Raw genomic sequence first — 20,773 nt, forward strand, 5'->3', positions numbered from 1 at the left:
AGAGGGGGCTTGGAGGCAGTCACAGAAGCCATGGGGGGGAAGCCATGTGAAGAGGGAGGCAGAGGCTGGGGGACACCTGGAGCCGCCAGGAGCTGGAGGGGGCAGGAAGGACCCTCCCTGGGGCCTCAGAGGGAGCGCGTCCCTGCTGACACCTGGTTTTAGCCTGACCTGCTGGGCTCTGGGTGCCCCTTTCTCTCAGCTGCTCCCTGCTGTCTCGGACACGGCCTCACCTGCGCTGGCAGCCAGGCCCCATGTGCTTGCTGAGCTCACCTCCCGGCTTCATCACCTCCACTCTCCAGATGATGAATCCTGAGAACTCCTGTACCCCTGTGCCTGGTGTGCCCCGCCCAGCCCAGGTTAGGACCCCACGCCCGCAGAGCTGTCCAGTGCCCGCCCCTTCCCTGAAGCAACTGCTCCCTCGGCCCCAGGTCGAGAGATAAGTGGGCTCGTGAAACTTGCACGGGGTCCCGCTGGGGACAGCTGGGGTCCAGACCCTGCAGGGGGCTCCAGAGTTCAGGCCTCACGCCGCTCCTGAGGGCTCGGACACAGAGAACCCCTCATGCTGCTGGTCCCCAAACACGTGCTGCCCCACAGCTAGGGGCCACGGCGCTTGCCGCAGATCTCAGGGGAATGACCTGTAGTCCCTAGGTCCCCTCCATGAGAACACCTGAGAAAAGCCGAGAAGCTGACCGGCTGAGTGCGAGCCAGGCCCTGGGACCCGCCCCCCCCAGGCTGGGGCTGAAGCTGAGGCTGATGTGGGAGAAGGCCGAACAGGGGCCGCGGGCGCTGGCAGGGCCCTGGGGACAAGGAGAGAGCCGCGTGGGGCGTGGGGCTCACCCCTCTGCCGCCTTCCAGAAATCCAGCGCCAACCAAAGCAAAATGACCCCTTTTGCGGCAACTCAGCAGACAAAATGCATACCTTGTTATAAATTCCTAAGGACTTACCAACTGGATCTGTAATACTTTTAAAACTTTTTCCTCCAGAGATTTTCCTGATGCAATCTTTGAAAAAACCAAATTCCGAAACTACAGAAACCCATCCTCCCATCAAAAATGTAATCTCTTCAGAAATGAAGGGTCTTTTTTTCAGGCAAAATGATTATGAAAAGTCCTTTCAGCTTTAGTAGACATTTTAGGGAATGAAAACAAACCCTTTGGACCTCACATTTTATTGTTCTTGACAGTCACAAAATAAACTGTCCCCAGCTGTCACCACCCGCTCACTCCACATCAGCCACTTCTTAGAGCAGAGGCGCTTAGGCGGTTAAGATAAGCTCAAGCATTTAAAAATAAATAAAATGCAGTTGGGGTGTGTGGGGGCTGCTTACTGCTAGCATCACAAAGGCTTCGCACAAAGCTGGAAACAAGAGAGGTGCAGTGACCTTCTCCCCGACCTGAGCACCAGCCACAGGCCCCCTGTAGGGTACCAGCAACTTCCCGAGAGTGGCCACCATGCAGCAGGGACCATCGTTTCCCCTTCGAAACCCCCACCATCACCTTGAGACCACAGAGCAGGGAGGGTGTGAAGCCGGGGCAGGGGTCTGCAGCCCTGTAGCCCCCCGAGGGCACCCTGCTCTCTGAGACGCAGGTGCACGTGTGTGTGCACGCGTGTGTGATATTCAGCCCTCTCTGACACCCCGCACACTGACCCGTCTTTTCGACACTGACACCACATATTCCTGAACCGTATCCCGAGGAATGCCCGGGGCCTCGGGATGAGCTGTCCCTCCGTGCACGTGTCTGGGATGCAGGACCAGAGCACAGGGAGCAGCGGTGGGGGGCTCAGGGCTGTCCAGCTGCCCCCCAAATACTGCGAGCATCCTTCCCACCCAGCACTGTGGACTGCAAACAGGGATCTTGGCCCCTATTTCTGGGAAGGTCCATCAGTGCCTGTTCGGCTCTCCAAGGCCACTGCCCTCCACCACCTCCTCTATGGCCGCTCACACTGGTGGTGAGTGGGCCACCGGCACCACCATCGTCACCCAGGAGAGGAAGCCCACCCTCAGCTTGGGCAGAAGCTCTGCCCTGCCCCACGGGGCCCTTATGGGGTTAACGGAAACCACGCTGTCAGCTTCCAGGCTGGGCAGGACCCGCTGGTGCCCTACATGCTCTCTGCACAACTACCTCGCTCTCCTAACACTCCAGAAGGCGGGCACTCAGACCTCTACTTATCATGTGGGACGTCCCTGGTCTCAGGTGTCCAGCTAGTGGGAGGGTCCGTTCCCAACCCCTCGCCTCACAAGGGCCCCTGGACAGCTTTCCCTGAGCTGGCGCCGTGACTCGCTCTGAGTCTAAGGACTGGCAGTCCAGGCGGACACAAAGGCAGGCCTGGAAGCACCGTGCCGGGAGGTGGCATGGACTCAGGGTGTAACTGACTGCCGGGAAAGTGTGGGCGTCCCACCTCCGGGAAGCCCCCCGTGGTGCGCCTCGGCTGGACTAATCTGAGCAGCAAGGATGTGGTACCCGATCTGGATTCACCTCTTGAAACAAAGCAGCCCGAAGCTCCAGAGATTTCTCCTTGTCAAACCAGTGTCAGTGAGGACTGTGTCACCGTGGTGGAGACACGTCCACAAGGACTCCCCGATCTCCGTGTTAACCCCAAGTGGGGACCCCCACGTTTATCAGCGGAGGCAAGTGCTCCCCACGGCCAGGCAGATGTACAGGCAGATACAATGTCCATTCCTCAGAGTAGCAGGTGCACTCTCACAGGAAGTCCCAGAGACTGTTTCTTACAAACATTCAACTGTGCTCAATTAATTTATAAATGTGTTATGTGTCAATGAATCCCATTTTCTCAGCTCATTTTAAAACATCCATTTGAGTTTTGCATTCACGGGGTGAAGTGTTTGCTGCCGGACCAGTAAGGCATCTCTGGACCTCACTGACCAGGAGGGAGCAGTGCAGAGACTGGCCCCACGGTGGTCACACTGGACCCAGACCCCGAGAGACACCACACAGCATGTGAACGCTTTCCCCATTTCTACCTGAAATCTGCATGCTCCCCCTGTCGGTTTCTCTTACCTTGTGAGCCTGGTCCAAGGACTGCTTCCTGTAATCCAGCTCCTCATCCAGGTAGCCCTTCTGCTTACTGAACAGCTCCTGAAACACAAAAGGACCCCTGTCTCAGCCTCGGGCATCCACCTGCTGACGCCGTGCTGCAGACACAAAGCAAGACACCCACCAACCTTCTCACTCTCTAGGTCAACCATCTTCCGATGCAGGGCCGACTCTGTTTCTTCAATCTGCTGGAGCCACTGGACACAAACCGAAAGAGCAGGTGATAGTGACCTTTGGGTGGCCACACAGGCACCAAAGCCATCCCGCCCTCCCCCAGGCGCCATGGACAGCCTGAGAGTGGGACGGGGGGGCACTGTGAGCCCCGGGTGCCCAGCGTCCAGACAGCCCCACGTGGTGTCCGGGAAGTCTGTCCCCCACTTCCCCAGGGAGAGAAGGGTCATGAGCAGAGGTTCGGCAGGGACAGGGGCCCCTGAGCACTCAGCCAGCAGAGGTCCTCCCTCAGTCCCTTCCCCTGCACCCCTGCTTGCCAGGCCTCCCTCTCCCCTTCCCGCTGGAGAACTCCCAGGCAGGCTCTGGCTGTGGGGTGGGGGCCAGCTGCAGGTAAGGAGCCCAGGGGGGCTGGGCAGCCCCCAAGGGAGGGTCCTGGTGGGATGAACAGAAAGCCAATGGTATACAGATCCACTCCATTGCCTGGCCTTTGGAGGGGGGAACTGAGGCAGAGTTGGCCTTGAGACAAAGCCTGGCTGATCTGTTACCCGCAAACAAGGGTGGTGGGTGTTGTTTGACCCCTGCGTGTGTGGGACCTCCCAGGCTGATAGGATTCATGGATTCTCCACCCCACACCCCGGGAGCCCCTCCTCCAGGGAAGGCACCCTCTCCCAGCTGAGCCTGGCCCTGTCCCAAGAGTGGCCACACAGGTGCTGTTACCTTTTCAGCCAAGGTCAGGACTGTCCTAGCTTGTATGACGACCACTTGCTCCTCATTGGTCAGATTCTGCACCCAAAGCAGACATGGGTACAGTAAGGGGGGGTGCTTGCAGAGGCACCAGACTGAAATAATGAGGGCATGGGGTGGCGGGTGGGGAGGCGAATGGGGTGCCTGGTAGGGGGTGAATGAGTGGTACCTGAATGGGGGTACCTGGTGGGGGTGCCTGGTAGGAGGTGAATGCTGGTGTCTGGTGCGGGCATGAATGGGGTGCCTGTGGGGGGGTGAATGGGGGTATCTGGTGAGAGGTGAATGGGGTGCCTGGTTGGGGGGTGAATGGAGGTGCCAGGTGGGGGGTGAATGGAGATGCCAGGTAGGGGGGTGAATGAGGGTGTCTGGTCGGGGGTGAATGGAGGTGCCAGGTAGGAAGTGAATGAGGGTGCCTGGTGGGGGGTGAATGGAGTGCCTGGTTGGGGGGTGAATGGAGGTGCCAGGTGGGGGGTGAATGGAGATGCCAGGTAGGGGGGTGAATGAGGGTGCCTGGTGGGGGGTGAATGGAGGTGCCAGGTAGGAAGTGAATGAGGGTGCCAGGTAGGGGGTGAATGGGGGTGTCTGGTGGGGGGTGAATGGAGGTGCCAGGTAGGGGGGTGAATGAGGGTGCCTGGTGGGGGGTGAATGGAGATGCCAGGTCGGGGGTGAATGGGGGTGCCAGGTCGGGGGTGAATGGGGGTGTCTGGTGGGGGGTGAATGGGGTGCCAGGTCGGGGGTGAATGGGGCTGCATGAAGTGAAACTGATGGAGAGGCGAAGACGGCTGGGATCACAGGTAAGGTGACTTTCACTGATATGGCCTCCTGGAGTCTTGAATCGGTTTTATTCTTGATCCCATTGACCCTGACGCGCTCTCTGTTCCGCCCCGCCTACCCCCCAGTACTGGCGAGCAGATGCCGTAAGCAGTGGCTGGGGCAGAAGTGGTGGGAGGGGGCGTAAGGCAGCAGCTATACATGTGTCCCTATCGTCCCTTGTGCACATCTCTCTTTAAAGCCAGCTCTCTGCATAGGCAGCCTGTATTATCAGTTACTAAAACCCCACTCAGGAACGTGGGGTGAGGGCTCCCATCCCCGACGTCTTTGCCTTTTCTCTGCATGTTGTATTCACACCTCTTCCAAGGGGCCCACCTGGGTGGTCTTCTGGCTGAGTCTGGCTTTGGGGCCAATGAGCATCCTCAGAGGCTATAAGCACCTCACTCACTCACACCCTGACTGCCACCTGCATTCGCACCTGGGTGGGATCTGGGCTGTCCCCACTGCAGGGGCCAACTTGTGGGGCAGCGGGTGGGGGGTGGAGAACATGGGAATCAGAGACCAGAGCAGAGCAGAGCCTGCTGGAGGACAGCCCCCTACAGCCCAAAACCTATCTGCTCAGAAAGCCCTCCATCTGGGGTGTGAGCTCCCCCAAGGGCAGGGGTCCTCACCATCCCCTACCCCTATAGCAGTCAGCAAAGTTGGGGGCCAGTGACCAAATGCTGGAACACAGAGGCAAGCTCTGCCCTTGGGGCACAGTGCACCCTGACTCAGCACAGAGCTGGGCTGGCCAGGCACTCCGCACACCTCCTGCTCCTGGGGAAGCCGATCAGGTGCCCAGGTGCTCCCTCCTCCCAAGGCAGACAGGGACCAGGGGAGGCCGAGCAGGTGGCTTCAGGGAGAACCTATAGGGACTTGGTTGCACTGGGCTGACAGGCTCACCACCGGGTGAGCAGCCTGGCATTGTGATACCCTAGCCTGGACAGAGTGCCATCTGCTTTACCTTCTTGGCCCCTGCTCTCCCTTCCCCGGGTGACCCATCCATCTTCAATCCAGGGAGAGCAGTGGTGAGTGGTGCTGCCCGTCAGGGAGGATGGGGGTCCACTCCGCCCCTGCTGCCTCTGTTCAACCGCAAGGGCCCTGCCTCCTGAGCACACTGAGGTCTTGGGGCTCAGGTACCCCTGAGCATAGCCCGTTTAGAGGTCTGTGCACAGTAACCACAGCACTAGCATGAGGTGGCTGTGAAGGCAGGAGGGGCCGGGCTGTCCCTGTCGCCTGCTTCATAAGCTGGGCCACTCCAAGTTCCAGGAATGAATCTCTGGGCTCAGGCTCCACGGGGCACCATCCGGGTCATGAGGTGCACGTGAAGTACACCCATATGCTCCACTGTGACCACTGAAGGGATGCCCTCTAGGCCCATCGGTAGGAACTGCCAAGCTTTCCCCAGGGTCCCCTGAGTGTAAAACCTGAAGGTGTGTCCTCCAGTCCCTGAGAGTCTCTGTCCCCATGCTCTGAGGCCACTTGATGGCTCCATGGCAGTCCTGCCCACTGATGTTCTTGAGTAGGCAGCTATAGGGCTGGGGAGGGGCCCTGAACTGAGCTCATCCTACATCAGCTCTGGGACCCTGGGCAGGTGTCCTCTTGGGCCTCAGTTTCTCCAACTTGAATCAGAAGGTTAACCAATATGGTCCCCATGATGGGGCCTGATAACTCAGGCTTGGACCCCATCCCTGTATTGGCTAATGCCTCTACAACCCACAGCTCAGATGGAGCACAGGGTCTGGGGGAGGCGCAGATACCGCCAGCAGAGCCTCCCTCCCCAAGTGAAGGATGGGCAAGAGAGAAGCATCCCTGTCAACACAGGGCCCTGCACGTGTCACAGCTGCCGGGAAGAACAACTTGTCCTAAGAATACGTGTGAGTACCGGAGTTTTGGTGTGTGTGAATGAGAATGTGTGTGCTTGCATGCATTTGTTTCTCTTTTTTTCTCCTTCTACTTCTTGAAGTACACTGATTTGACCAAGTGCCTGGCTCTTTCTCAAGAGCAATGACCAGGATGGGGAGCCCAAGGTGTTTTAGGACTAACTGTAGACTGTACTTATTAGTATGCCTCGGGAGAAAAAAAACTTCCAGGTGGTGGAGTGGGGCTGCCTTCTGGCACAGTTGAGCTGCTCATTGGGCAGGGGACTCAACAAGTGCAGGATGATAGATAAAGGGCAGATGGAAGATGGATGGGTGGGTGGATGGATAGAGGATGGATAGAGGATGGATAGATGGATAACGGAGTGTGGATGCAGATTGAAGGATGGATGGGTGGAAGATGGATGGATGGAGGATGGATGGATGGGTGGATGGATGGATGGAGGATGGATGGATGGGTGGATGGAGGATGAAGGATGGAAGATAAAGGATGGATGGACAGAAGATGGAGGATGGATGGATGGATGGATAGAGGATGGATGGATGGATGGTGGATGGATGGATGGATGGATGGATGGATGGATGGATGGATGATGGATGGATGGATGGATGGATGGATGGATGGTGGATGGATGGATGGATGGATGGATGGAGGATGGATGGATGGATGGATAGAGGATGGATGGATGGATGGATGGTGGATGGATGGATGATGGATGGATGGTAGATGGCTGGATGGAGGATGGATGGATGGAAGCTGAAGGAAAGGAGATGAAGGACAGATGGACAGAGAATGGAGGATGGATGGAAAATGGAGTGTGTATGGAGAATGGATGGAAGGATGGATGGAAGATGGACAGAGGATGGATGGATGGATGATGAATGGAAGATGAAGGAGGGATGGACAGAGGATGGAGAATGGATGGATAATGGAGTGTGGGTGGAGGATGAAGGATGGATGGAGGATGGAGGATGGAGGATGGATGGAGGATGGAGGGATGGATGGATAGACGGATAATTGGAGAATAGAAGATGGATGTATGGCTGGGGATGGAGGGAGGGATGGAGGATGGATGGATGGAATGGAGAGATGATGGTTGGAGGGTGAAGGGTTGAGGGATGGATGGATGGGTGGAGGATGAAAGGGTACAGTCACTCAGTCATTCGGTAATCAGTATTCTTCAAGGAGGCTGCTGTAGAAATTGAACTGGCCCTAAATAAGATTTGAAGATTATTTACGGTCTCTGTCCCTCCCCCCAAACCAAGGAACTGGGAACCCCTAAGAGTCTGGGACATCCAAGGTACTGGAGGATCTACAGCCCCCACCTCCATTAAGGTGTGGCAAGGCTTAGAGACTGACTGGCATTCAGTAACCGAGAACACGTGGCCAGAAGCATCATGGCTGGCAGAACTGGGTATGCACAGCAGAGGGTTCCCCATCCTGGCCGAACAGAGGCTCCAAACCCCGTCCTTCTGGGTGCGAGTCACCACTCAGCCAGGTGCAGGAACATGAGAAAGGGGCAGGATTTCTCCCAAATTCCAGGGGCCTACCAAGCGGCTGTGGCCTCAGGGACGGTGCTGGTGGGCAGGGCAGATGTGGCAGACTGGCAGCAGGACTCGTGGGGGTCCCTGGACCCTGGGGGGCTGATGGGTTGGGGGCTGGCATGAGGAGGCATGCACAAGTCAGGAGAGCGACATACACTTACGGCGTTATCCCCCAGGATGTCCAGCTGCTTCATCAGCTCTGTGACCAGGATGTCCTGGAGGCAAAGAGAGGGAGGTGAATGACAGCCAGGTGGGGTGGTGTGGGGTGCAGGGGCGGGGGGCGGGGGTTTACCGTCACGCCTTCAGCTTCGCAGTAGGCCTGGAGGGGGCTCTTCCCGTCTGCGAAGGGGGTGTGGTGGAAGTTGATGGCCGGAGACTTCCTCTCCCTCTCCTAGGACAGAGAGTGGGAGGCTGGGCATGGGGGCTGTGCTGGGGGCCACCCAGGGACAGAGTGGAGACACAGAGGCCAGCGAATGTGGTCTACATTTGTGAAACAAAGCCCAGGGGCAGCAGAGGGCCGCTGCACAGATGCCGGCGGGAGCGGGACCTCCCGGCCTGGGGAAGGCCCTGGAGCCCCCAGCTCAGTTCCCTCAGCTCCGACTCCTCCGTCCTCATCCCCCACTGCTGACTTGCCGGGTCTGCCATGATCCCCAGGCCGTCGGGAGGCTCCGCGAGCAGTGTCACCCTCCACAGGCCTACCCGAGCGAGCCCCTGAGCATAGTGGCTGGTGGCGCTGCCCCCCTCCTCACCCAGGGCCACATGCCGGAGTCCTGGAGGCCAAGGGGCGGTCATGGGTGCATGCGCGCGCGCGCACACTCCCGGCAGCCAGGGTCACCGGGGGTCCTGAAGGTGGCTAGGACTGAGGAGGAGGCCCTGGAGCTGTGTGTGGGCAGCCAGCATGGCAGACGCCGGCCCAGGGCACGTCCTCCAGCCTCCCAAATGCACCACACCCCAGGAAAGACGGTGGAAGGTGAGGGCAGCCATGTGGCCGTCCGTGCGCAGCTGGACCCTCCCCCGAGGGAGCCTAGCTCCCACTTCCTCCTCTGCAGGAGGCCGAGGTCACAGGGGAGGACGGGGGCCCAGGACAGCCACGCACAGATGGGCACCTGGTCACTACGTGGCCCCCAACTGCCCGCACTGGGCTGCTTAAACGAGCAGGGAGCAAACGTCCACTGGCTGACCACCGTGGTCGGGCGTGTGGCCCCCACTCAGCTGCCACCATCACGGCCCCACAGGGCAGAGCCATCATTGTCCAGCCCCATGAGTCTGGAAGCAGACACTCATGTCTCATTCATTCTGGGCTTTCCTCCGTGGCCGTTGGGCAGAGAGGTACCTCCTTTCCAACCCACCCTCTTGGGGTCATGAGCAAGGGCCCAGGTCAGGAAGACTAAGCGCCTCCTCCATCACAGCAGCTCCGCAGGATGGTGGCCTCTGCCCAACGCACCCCGCACCCACGCCCCCGGCACACCTCGAGTTCCAGGATCCGGAACTCCAGCAGCTCGTTTTGGTCCCTTGCATCCTGGACCTCGTGTTTTAACCGACCCTCTTCTATTTCCATTTGTTTAATCTGTCAAATAAACACGTGGTCACGTGAGGTCCACTCCCGACTTTCCTGACAGCTTCTAGCTATCTGTGGGGATGGCTGACCTGCCCCGGCGCCCAGAGCCCTCACTCCAGCCAGAGTTGGCTCATCGGAGCAGGGCGGTTGCGGATGCAGGGGCAGATGCAGGGGGCGAGGAGCTGTGGATGCCCCCAGAGTGGCCCTGAGCCCAGCCCGGCTGTCTGAGCAGAGATGGGGAAGAGAAAGCCCATCAAAGGAAGAGCCGCTAAGATGTCCCCATGCGAACCCTGCTGTCGCCAGGACAGTGCTCCTTCGAGCCCAGGCTGGCCCAGAACCCGAAGGTGCATTGCTGTCCGACGGAGGGGCCATGGACCACAGCTGCCGGGCCCCCTCCAGAGCTGACCTTCCTAATGACGGGATTGTTCAAACAGAATCAGAAACAAGTCAACCTGACGTGTGAGGCCCGCACCTTCCAAAGGGTGAAGAGCGATGCATCCTGGGGCATGCGGCCTTGGGAGGACAGGGAAGGGTGTGCCAGAAGGGCGTCCACTGGGCCAGATGACCCGGCCCATCCCCCCTGAACTGAATGTGGGGAGCTGAATGCCCTGCTGGGATGCTCAGGGGTGGATGGAGATGGATCCAGGGGCTCAACATCCGGCAACGTGCTGTCGGGGGTGGGTTCCTTCCACAGTGCCTGGTGTCATGCTGCACAGCCAAGGCCATGGGCAGCCCCTACCATGAATGTGACCCCATGTACATGGTAGCCAGAGAAAAGTAAAGATTTAAAGTGTGCACCCGAGCACTGTAAGTGTGCACACAGTGTTTGCAAGCGTACATGAACATCTATGTGTGCACGTGAGTGTTTAAATGTGAGTGTTTAAGAGTGCACAGAAGTGCTTAAATGTGCATGCAAGCAGTATGTATGCAAACTAGTGTGTGTGCAGAGAAGCGTGGAAGTGTGCACACAAGTGTATAAAGAGTATGTGTGCACATAAGCATTTATATGTAGACGTATTTTTGTGCACACAGAAGCGTTTATGTGCATGTGTTATATGTACAAGTGAGCATTTAAGTGTGCACATGAACGTTATGTGTGCACACAAGCATTTCCATGCACACAGGTGTGTACATGTGCATGAGAGCACCACAAACACAGCTGCCGTGATTTAAGACACATCTGGACGGTCCGCAGGAAGCGTGTGGGCGTTATGCATGATTCAGGACCTAACAGCACCAAAGCAGGGCCCCGTGTGGGACTGGACTGTGGCCCACGGGCTTGGTTCAGAGGCTGCTGGTCTGCGCAGAGCAGGGTCACGGTGGCGCCCCTAAGTCTCGTGAGGACGCGCTGGCCTGGCTCTTCTCTAGAAGGGCTGTGGCTGCCCGGGCAAGTGCCTCTGCCCCTGCCCGTCCTCGGCCCAGGACGAGGCCCACGGCTGGTGGGGAAGGGCCGCACACAGCACCCTCACCGGGCAAGACGATGGTGCTGGTGGCCTTTCTGCCTCTGAACCGTAGCCCCCGCTCCCGTCCCTGTCCGAGCGCCCTGCTCCAGCGGCTCTGGGGTGCCACCCACTGGGGACCGTCCCAAGCAGCGCAGGTGTCATCTGATGAGCCCTGCACAGTGCTCAGCCCTCTGTGCTGTGGGCCCCGAGAACAGACTGACTTAGGGAGCTCGTGTGTAGAACAGGCGTCTCACCTGCAGGGAGAAGGGCAAGGGAGGCGGGTCCGGGCAGGAGCTCAGGCCGCTAACGGGAACGGGCCAGTGGGCACCGTGTTTTCTGGCCCATCACATAAAATCTTCCAGCGCACAGAGCCCCAGCTGGGGGTGGGCTGCAGGGACAACAGCGTTTTGGGGCTTCCTGTTAACCGGAAGCCAGGGGAGCCCACGGATGCATTGCGCTCACCCTTTGGAAGGTGCGGGCCTCACACGTCAGGTTGACTTGTTTCTGATTCTGTTTGAACAATCCCGTAACTAGTAAGGTCAGCTCTGGAGGGGGCCTGGCAGCTGTGGCCACAGCCCCTCCACCGGACACACTCACAGCTGCTGGGCGGACCCAGCTCCGTGGGCCCTCCAAGGGCCTCTTCCCAGAAGACAGTTCCCGGGAGTGCGGGGGGGTGGGGTGGGGGTGGCTACCTTCTCCACAAGCTCTTGGTTCCTTCGATATAGCGCTTGCTTCTCTTCAATCCACTTCATGTCCTTGAAAACGGAATTAAATTAGAGAAATAAATACACCCCGGGATTAAGGCAAAGCCAGCATTTAAATCACGATTCAGCAGAACGGACTGAACACCCAGCTTCCGCAGCTGCCGCCTGCCCACCGTTCCCGTCCTGCAGTGAATGAAAGCCTCCGACCCCCCGTAGTTGCCGGTGGGGGGCGGGGCGCCTGGACAGAGAGCAGACACCTCGCACCACCACGTGGCCAGCACTCCTGGACCATGCCAGCCCACGCCAGGCGCCAGTGGCACGTGGAGCCATGCAGGTGTCACGGGTCCAGGGACCTTGACACAGAGCCAGCAGGAGCCTGGGTCACTCGGGGGGTGTCCTGTCCATTCACACTCAGACACATGGACGGAGGCCAGCCTTTGTGCTCTGGTGAGAGACGTGTGTGGACGCCCGACCGACCCGGCCCCATGGTCAGGTGTCTCCAAAAGCCCAGATGCTCCCTGCTCCAGCAGCATCCTCAGTAAGGGGTCGGGAGGAACGCCCGCTGCCCCTCACACACTCCACTTGCTTCCAGGTTCTTCCCCGCAGAGTCATCTGTGCGTGTGAAGGTTCACGTCTGCAGATGAAAGGCAGCCGCGTCCTCCTCGGGCTCGCGCCCCAGCTACCCGGCTGCTGCAGTTCTCCGGCGCAAATGGCACGGCGTGGGGCCCAGGCATCCCACTCAAAGGTCCGGGCAGAGTCTGTGAAGGCCGTGCACAGCACAGCTCCTGAGCACCATTCCCGCTGCCCGAGCGCGTGGGGCCCCGGGGGAGGGGTGGTGGCCCCGATGGGGTGCAAGCCAGTCCGGCGGGTTTCAGGTAAACGGGTACAGGTGCCCAGCACGGAATCTGGGGCCGCACATGCTCAGGCAGGGGTGTGGTGTGGGCAACATGACCCTGTGTCGCTCAGGTCCTGCATCCCTGTGTCGCTCAGGTCCTCCTCTCTTCCATCCCGCCGTCCACCCAGAGGCAAACACGTCGAGGGCCACCGTGGGTCCACAATGGCTTGATGGCGAGCCAGGCGCTTTCCCATGCAGCCCAGGGGTGGACCCTCCCAGCCCTACACAGACGTCCTCCTGCCTCATCTTGGGTCCACCTGGAAGTGCGTCATCCAGCAGGCCAGAGGCTCGTGGCCACAGGCGATGGACGCCTGCCCCCAGGATTTGAAGAGCCCAGGGGCGCCTGGGTGGCTCGGTCATTAAGCGGCTGCCTTCGGCTCAGGTCATGATCTCAGGGTCCTGGGATCGAGCCCCGCATTGGGCTCCCTGCTCCGTGGGAAGCCTGCTTCTCCCTCACCCACTCCCCGCTTGTGTTCCTGCTCTCGCTATGTCTCTCTCTGTCAAATAAGTAAATAAATAAATAAATCTTAAAAAAAAAAAAAAAAAGATTGAAGAGCCCAGAGGTGGCAATGGGTATAGGGGTGAGGGAGAAACCGGCGGTCTCCAGGGGCAGCCCTGGCCCTGAGCTGGGGGAAGAGGCCTGCCCAGGCCCCGCTGTCAAGCCGTGATGTGCCCTTCCTCTGATACATGCTCCTCTCAGTGTCTGCATTTCTTAGTGGGGCGCCAGTCTGCAGGGCGCAGGCCCCCACACACCTGTGGACCGTCCGCGCCCCTCGGGCGCCCTCTGTGTTGCGGGGGCACACGGCTCCCGCCCAAGCCTCACCTGCCCCTGCTCGGCCAGGGTCTGCTCCAGGTCTTCTATCCGCGTCTGGGCCCTCTGCACCTCTGCTTGGAGCTGCTCACGGGTCTGTAGGACGGGAGGAGGAATACATCAAACTTTCTCTCGCAGCCAGGACACGGCCGCAGGGGTGGAGGCTTTCAGGGGGCCTCAGCCTCCGCTAAGGGAGAGGACGCCGTCCTCGAGTTTACAGGGAAGGCTCCGTGAGGAGGAAGCACTTGGAGCCAGCATCCTCACGTAGCTTAGGGGGACGCCCTATAGACTCATTCTGAGCGACTGTTAGGGGAAATGTTCATCAACAGGATGAAACAGCTGGTGAGGGCAGTGGAGCGCTGCGGGGCGCTGGCCACTGGGGGGCTTGTTCCGGGCTCTGGCTGACACGGAGGGGGAAGGATGGAGGCCGCACGGACCGGGTGCACGCACGCTGGGCCATCCGCCATCGGCCCTTCCCGTCCTGCACCGCGCCCTCTGCCGGTCCCGGATCACCTTGCTCCACATTCGGCCTGCACTTGACCCGCCTCCCCGGACCCTCCCCCAGTGCCCCCTGCGGAAGCCCACCCCCAGTGCCCGGTGCAGGCAAGGCCCCCAGAGAGTCCAGGCCGCCCTCCCTGGAGGGGTGCTCTCACGGGGTCCCAACCACAGAGCACTTCATTCCAGTACTCCTGCTCCCTGGGAACAGCTCTGGGCAGAGGAGAGCACCTGGGCACAGGGTCAGGTGGCCCTCAAGCTGAGGAGGGCAGGGGATCCCCTGGCCTGGCCCTGGGTTCCTCTTCGGATGACATCAGCGGACCCTGGCTCTCCCTCCCCTCCCCACCCCCGGCCTCCGCCCTCCTGGGGCCTGGGTGATACACGTGAAGCTGGAGGGAGATCAGTTTGCTGACAGGGAGTAGGCCCAGTGACTCTCCAGGCAGCGAGGATGGATGTGGCAAGGGGACCCCGCTGACACTGTGCCCCACTTCCAAGAGTCCACACTTAGCCGGCCAGCCGGAGTCCCAGAGCCAGCTGACTGGCCCCTTGCCCTGTGTGCTAGGGGCAGAGTTGGCCCCCAGGCCCCAGGGCAGCTGGGCAGGAGAGCCCTTCAGGTGTACAGGATGCAGCCCATCTCCTTGTGCAGGGCATCCCCTCAGAGCCCTGGCAGGGCAGGCCACGCGTCAGGGAGTGGGGGAGGGGGTTCAGGGGAGGGCAGGGCACAGCCCCCGGCCACGGCCTCCCCTGGGGGCCGGCGAGGGCACCTGTCAGCCCCGTGTTCCTGCCTTTGGTGGACGGGGCATGAGCGCCTGGCCCAGGGTCCAGGGAGGCAGGGGCAGGAGGGGGACACCGGCCTGGTGAGGCTCAGGGTCAAGGTGAGCACAGCAGCTGAGCTCAGGTGTATTGGATGAATGAGTAATCTTGGCAAATTTCCAGAACCGAGCGGCAACGCTGGCCCTTCCCCATCTCTGAGCCTCAGCTCCGGGACAGCCCCCCAAGAGCACCACTGGAAGGTTTTCGAGGAAGCAAACTTCCCCTTGCCCGCCAGCCACGGTCCCCAGAGGGGACACACGTGGCTCTCCGGGGGACCATCCCTCACACCTGTGCCTGGGACCGCTCTGGGAGGCCCCACCCACTGCCAGGCCAACATTGTTCCTTAATCGCCTCAGGGAGCATCGGCAGGCCCAGCAAGAACCGTGGGAGAGAGGGCTTGGCCCGGAAGGTGAAGCAATGCAAGTGTCCCTGCCAAGGCCGGGGGTCAAGCGGGGAGGAGCCCAGCGAGAGCCGGAATGTCGTGGAGTAGAAGTCAGTTAGACCTTAACTTCTCGCTCTGCATCCAGCGTCCCTCCGACCTGCTCCTGCAGCAAGGCGTAGGCTCGCTGCAGAGCCTGGTACTCCATGGTCAGCTGCCGGAACCTCAGCTCCGTCTCCTCCTTGGCCACGCCCTGGACAGGTGCACAGAGACGCAGCGTTACCTGGGGCCGCGGGGAGGTGAGCCTGGAGCCCCCAGGTGGAAAGGCCCAGCTGGCTGCCCTGAGGCCAGGGTGAACCTCAGGGGCTGGCAGCCAGGCCAGGGGCTCGGCGGGGGCCCCATCTGCCCCCCAGATGTGTCAGGTGAGACCTGGACCAGGGAATGCTTCTCCTCCCCACCCCCACCTTCCTGCAGAGATCCCTAAATGCCTCCTTCTGGCTACAAGGGCACCTGCTGCCCCAGACAGAAGGCAGGGGGCTGCTGCGGCCTTCCCAGGGCCCCCCGGGACCCCAAAGCGCTTGCTTCTCTGAGAACAAGGCGCAGGTCTGGTATGGACGGTGGCTGTGCCTGACAGTGACCGGGCCCAGGAACCCTAGCCCGACCCCAGCTCTCCCTGTGCTCCTCACCCCCAAGGCTGCGGCAGCAGCTGTTCTACAATGTCTTAGGTCTCTTAGTGGGTCCATGGCCATGGGCCACCTGCCCGGATCGGCCAGGGGAGGCCCTACCCATGGCTTTAGTGCCCCTGGGCCTGTCAGGGCCGCGGACAGCCTGCTACTCTTTGTCCTTCAGCCACAGGGGCCGAGCCAGCGAGACCAAACCAAGCACAGCTTCCTCCCACATGCGGGGCTCAGCCGGCCGCCTGCATCTGAGGACGGTTCCTTCCCAAGAAGGACTGGTGGGAAGGTCAGGCTGGGTGTGCTTTCATCAGAGACAACGCTATTCCGCACTGCCTGTTGCCCTGACGAACACCTCGGCGTGGCCCTTGGCGTTGCTGCCAGCCTCCCCACACTGGGTGGTTCAGACCCCCCGGGGCAGCCCTTTGAGAGGCAGGGAGCCCTCTGTCCCACTGTAGAAGGACATGAGCACAGGCTCCTGGGGGGCACAGCCAGGGAGGGCCCCCGAGCCCACTGCTCCAGGGGGCAGGCCACACAGCAGACCCCCACGTCCCCGACCCTGATCCTCGCTGCCTCCAGGCCCTGCCCCCGCCTGTCCAGAAGCCCTTGTGGAGGCTACCTCCTCCAGGTCATCGTCGGGGGTACACGGGGTCTGGTCCGTCCTGTCTGTCTGATAAGAGATGGAGGAGCCATCGGATTCCAGGGAAGCCTCTTCATCATATCCAAAGAAGGTCTCCACCACAACCGGCTTCTGGCCAAAAGGAACTGAGTTAGTCCAGACATGGACCTGTGTCCCCTCCTCACCCCATGTCCACCATCCACTCCACCCAAGTCCCTCCTGCCAGTGTCCCTGACACTCTCCCTAACTCCTGGCCTAGACGGTCACGGGAGCCTCCCGGGTCCTCCCTGTGCTGAAACCCCAACGGGCCCCTTCGTAGTCCAGCTCACGAAGGTCACCTGTCACCAAGGCTGGAGGGCACTGTGGCCAGGTCCACGCCCCTGTCAACCAACATCCTGTCTTGGCTGCCGAGCCCATCTTGATGGCTCCTGGCCTTTATCCCAACTGCCTGGCTTCTCCCCACTCCTGCCTCGTGGAAGCGCCAGGACGGTGGGGGGCCCAGGTAGAGAGGGTGGGCCTCCTCCAGCTGGTCCACTCTTAGAACTCTGCACGGCCAGGCTTCCAGGCCTCCAGAAAATCTCTAAATGCTCTGCAATAATCCTGAGGAGAGAGAGCCCCAGCACCCTGTCACTCCTTCCATGGGCCCTTCCGGGGGCCAGATGCGCCAGCGTTCGTGCCTGAGGAGTATCTCCTAGGCTGCGTGAGGACCACCTCCGAGCGGTCAAAAGCCAAACAAGAAAACACACGCATTTTGCATAAAGCAGAGCACTAGTTAACGTTCTCTGGGACTATCTCCTGAATCTCCTCTAATACAAAGCACACATTTATGGAAAAGGATTGTGCTTCAGATTCCCTGGGGGCACAGGTCGGCCTGGGCGGGGCCGCGTGGGGCCAGAGGCACCCCTGCTACAGCCTGCAGGGGGTGGGGGGCGCGAGGCAGGCCTGCAGGCCCCAGGGCAATGCGGGAATTCTAACTCCCAGGCCCGGCAGGGGAAGGCCAGAGTCCCACAGCTAACCCCTCCTCCTTGCTGTCACGAGAAACGCCTTGTGTTAAGTGGCTTTTAAAAACACACATTCTGTGTACACATACGTCAACATCATCTCCTTTACCTTGGGGAGTTTGGCCATTTTCTTTCTTTGCTTCCGAAATCTTAAAAGCTTATCTCGCTCCTGCAAAAAGCAGTGGAAGAGATTTTCTGAGGGGTGAGCAGTTCCGTTTATGCTCCCACACAGTCATCTGCACAGACTTGGAGGGTGGTTTCTAGATGGGCTACCGTCTGCATGGTCACAGACGCGGCCCTGCTCAGGAGCACTGGCACTGAAGGGGCAGATGGCGCGTGGTTTCTGCTTGGGCTGAGAGGAGTGACTGTCGCCCCACTATGCTCTGGGTGCTCCAGCCTCCTTACAGTGTGTGGCTGGGGGGCAGGCTCCCTGAGCAGCCCACACACAGAAATGGGAATCCGAGAGGGACGGAGCCCAGCCCTGCTCTGTACTCTCTGAGCAGATGTCTGGAGAAGCGGTAAACCCCACACAGCTGGAAAGGGACCCTGCAGACACATAAGGAGACCAAAAACCTGTTTCTCCCCGGGGAGCTCCACTGCGTTTCCATGACCCTGACCATGTACCAGCCACGCTTAGACTGCCGGACCACGCCGGCGGGGCAGAAACCCGTGGTGGGGGTCAGTGCTCCAGGGAGGGCAACCAGCCCTGAAGAATGAGCAAAGCTGGGTGCTGGCTCCTGCAGGCATCACCAAAGGCCACCTGGGGCATTTATCTGACCCTAATGGATGGGTGTTCTCCGTCCCACTGCAAAGCCTTTGGGCAGGTAGCATGTGTTGGCATGGCTGCCTCTGTCTGGACTAGAAGAAGCCACCAGCACCAGGGGTCCCAGGGACAAGTGCATGGGGCATTGGGTGTGAATGTAGGAGAGAGAATTACTCACTAGCACGCTCTTCACGTAGCCGGCGGTTTCAAGGGTCTAGGGAGAGAAGAGCTTGTTACAGAGCTGGGAGCACAGACCTGCGACCCAGGAGACCCAGAGCTTGGCAGCTGCCCCGAACCTCAACTTGACCGCTTCCCACTACCTGGAGAGGAGGCATCTGACCTGGCCCTCATGGTCCCTCCTCCCTCCCTCAGCTGACCTCCCAAGGGCACTGGGAACCTGCAGGAGCACCCGGGGGCCCTCGGCTCAGGGCCAAGGGCCTGTCACCTGCCTTTCAGAAACTGCGATAACGCACAATCATAACTGACCAAGATTTCTTCCTTTTCCTATACTCCCCGACCCCCCATAGGTTCTTATACATGTGGGGATTGACGGTCACTGTGCAGTTGAACGAGACAAGAGGTCAGCTTGCAGGCATGGTCGGGGAATGCTGTGTTGGGGAGACCCTGCCCTACAGCCTGTGCTGGGCAGTGGGACCTCCCGTTACTTTGGAGGCAACTTCAGTCATCAAAATGAAGCAGGGCTTGGGGCCCTGGCCAGCTCAGTCAGGGGAGCATGTGATTCTTGATCTCAGGGTCTTGAGTTCAAGGCCCATGTTGGGCATAGAACTTACTAAAAACAACAAGACAGGCCAGGCAAGCACTTCTGGGTCACGAGACACACCAGCAGGAGAGACACTGCTGTCCCTTCTGCTGCCCCTAGAGGTCACAGAATGACCAAGGCAACTTGCTCTGAAATGACCCGAGGGGACCCCAACAGGGTAACCAGAGGAGGGTTCGGTGCAGGACTATTTTCAACACTGTGCTGGGGGCATAGGGGCCATACGGACAGGGCAGTGTTAAGGGGGGGCCCTGAAGAGCCTGTGCACGGCCTAATGCCCAGCTCCTGGGCCTGGACCCTCTCTGGAAGAGGGCCTCTGCAGATGTGATTGCGTGGGGCATCTGGAGATGAGACCATCCTGGATTAGGGTGGGCAGGAGGGAGGAGCAGGGACACAGGGAGCTGGCCCACGGAGACAGGCGGACACCGGAGAGACAGGCCCACAGCCACCAGAAGCTTCCCCGCGGCAAAGGACGGACCCTGGCCTCGCGCTTGCGGAGGGCGCGCGGTCCTGCCGCACCTAGACAGGATTCTGGCCTCCAGACTGAGAAGAGGTTGCTGTGTGCTAAGTCCCCAGGTGCGCTGCTCTGCCCCGGGGGTCCCAGGAGCTAACACCGCGGCACACTGTCACTGAAACCCCGGGTCCAAAGTGATGAGGAGACGACGCGGTTGTAGAGGGCCACTCAGGCATGACCGCGGTGGAGCCCGCAGGGAGGGGCCGGGGCAGGAGGGCCAGCGGCCGGGGTAGATGAGAGGAGGGGGGCCGAGGGAGACGGGAGGGGAGGGGCCCGAGGGGCGGGAGGGGAGGGGCCGAGGGGCGGGAGGGGAGGGGCCCGAGGGAGATGGGCGAGGAGGGGCCGAGGGGCGGGAGGGGAGGGGCCGAGGGAGGTGGGCGAGGAGGGGCCGAGGGGCGGGAGGGGAGGGGCCGAGGGGCGGGAGGGGAGGGGCCGAGGGAGGTGGGCGAGGAGGGGCCGAAGGGCGGGAGGGGAGGGGCCGAGGGGCGGGAGGGGAGGGGCCGAGGGAGGTGGGCGAGGAGGGGCCGAGGGGCGGGAGGGGAGGGGCCGAGGGGCGGGAGGGGAGGGGCCGAGGGAGGTGGGCGAGGAGGGGCCGAGGGGCGGGAGGGGAGGGGCCGAGGGGCGGGAGGGGAGGGGCCGAGGGAGGTGGGCGAGGAGGGGCCGAGGGGCGGGAGGGGAGGGGCCGAGGGGCGGGAGGGGAGGGGCCGAGGGGCGGGAGGGGAGGGGCCGAGGGGCGGGAGGGGAGGGGCCGAGGGGCGGGAGGGGAGGGGCCGAGGGGCGGGAGGGGAGGGGCCGAGGGGCGGGAGGGGAGGGGCCGAGGGGCGGGAGAGGAGGGCCCGAGGGGCGGGAGGGGAGCGGCCCAGAGATGGGAGGGGAGGGCCCAGGGGTGGGAGAGGATGGGCGGAGAGGACTGGGGGGCCGAGAGACGGGAGGAGGGAGGCCGAGGAACATGGGAGAGGAGGGGCAGAGGCAGGGGAGGGGCGGGGCCGAGGGGGAGAGGGGTGGGGCCGACGGTCGGAGGAGGGACCAAGGGAGATGGGGGGGCGGAAGGGGCGGGAGGGGGGAGACCGAGGGAGGAGAGGGGAAGGGCTGAGAGAGATGGGAGGAGAGCCCAGGGGTG

At 61.1% G+C, this 20,773-nt stretch overlaps 1 protein-coding gene across 20 annotated transcripts in view; it reads right to left on the reverse strand.

Annotated features, from left to right (window-relative positions):
• The window catches only part of JAKMIP3 (Janus kinase and microtubule interacting protein 3), a 44,836-nt gene that overhangs the window by 4,783 nt on the left and 19,280 nt on the right, over positions 1-20,773 (reverse strand). For 7 of the 20 annotated variants that reach the window (XM_088020120.1, XM_088020119.1, XM_088020130.1 and 4 more), the window contains 12 exons: positions 18,540-18,575; positions 17,708-17,767; positions 16,598-16,726; positions 15,429-15,557; positions 13,630-13,713; positions 11,900-11,962; positions 9,676-9,774; positions 8,500-8,598; positions 8,363-8,422; positions 3,946-4,011; positions 3,186-3,254; positions 3,022-3,099 (listed from right to left, as the gene is read on the reverse strand). In XM_088020120.1, coding sequence (XP_087876246.1) covers positions 3,022-3,099; positions 3,186-3,254; positions 3,946-4,011; positions 8,363-8,422; positions 8,500-8,598; positions 9,676-9,774; positions 11,900-11,962; positions 13,630-13,713; positions 15,429-15,557; positions 16,598-16,726; positions 17,708-17,767; positions 18,540-18,575 — 972 coding nt within the window. Of the gene's footprint in view, positions 1-3,021; positions 3,100-3,185; positions 3,289-3,931; positions 4,012-8,362; positions 8,423-8,499; positions 8,599-9,675; positions 9,775-11,899; positions 11,963-13,629; positions 13,714-15,428; positions 15,558-16,597; positions 16,727-17,707; positions 17,768-18,539; positions 18,576-20,773 lie in introns of all 20 variants that reach the window. The other 13 variants (XM_088020131.1, XM_088020133.1, XM_088020129.1 and 10 more) reach the window with 8 other exon arrangements.

The sequence above is a fragment of the Eumetopias jubatus genome, unplaced genomic scaffold (assembly GCF_037043125.1).
Source record: "Eumetopias jubatus isolate StellerSeaLion01/CBP00866 unplaced genomic scaffold, mEumJub1_p1.0 scaffold_17, whole genome shotgun sequence".
Taxonomy (NCBI): Eukaryota; Metazoa; Chordata; class Mammalia; order Carnivora; family Otariidae; genus Eumetopias; species Eumetopias jubatus.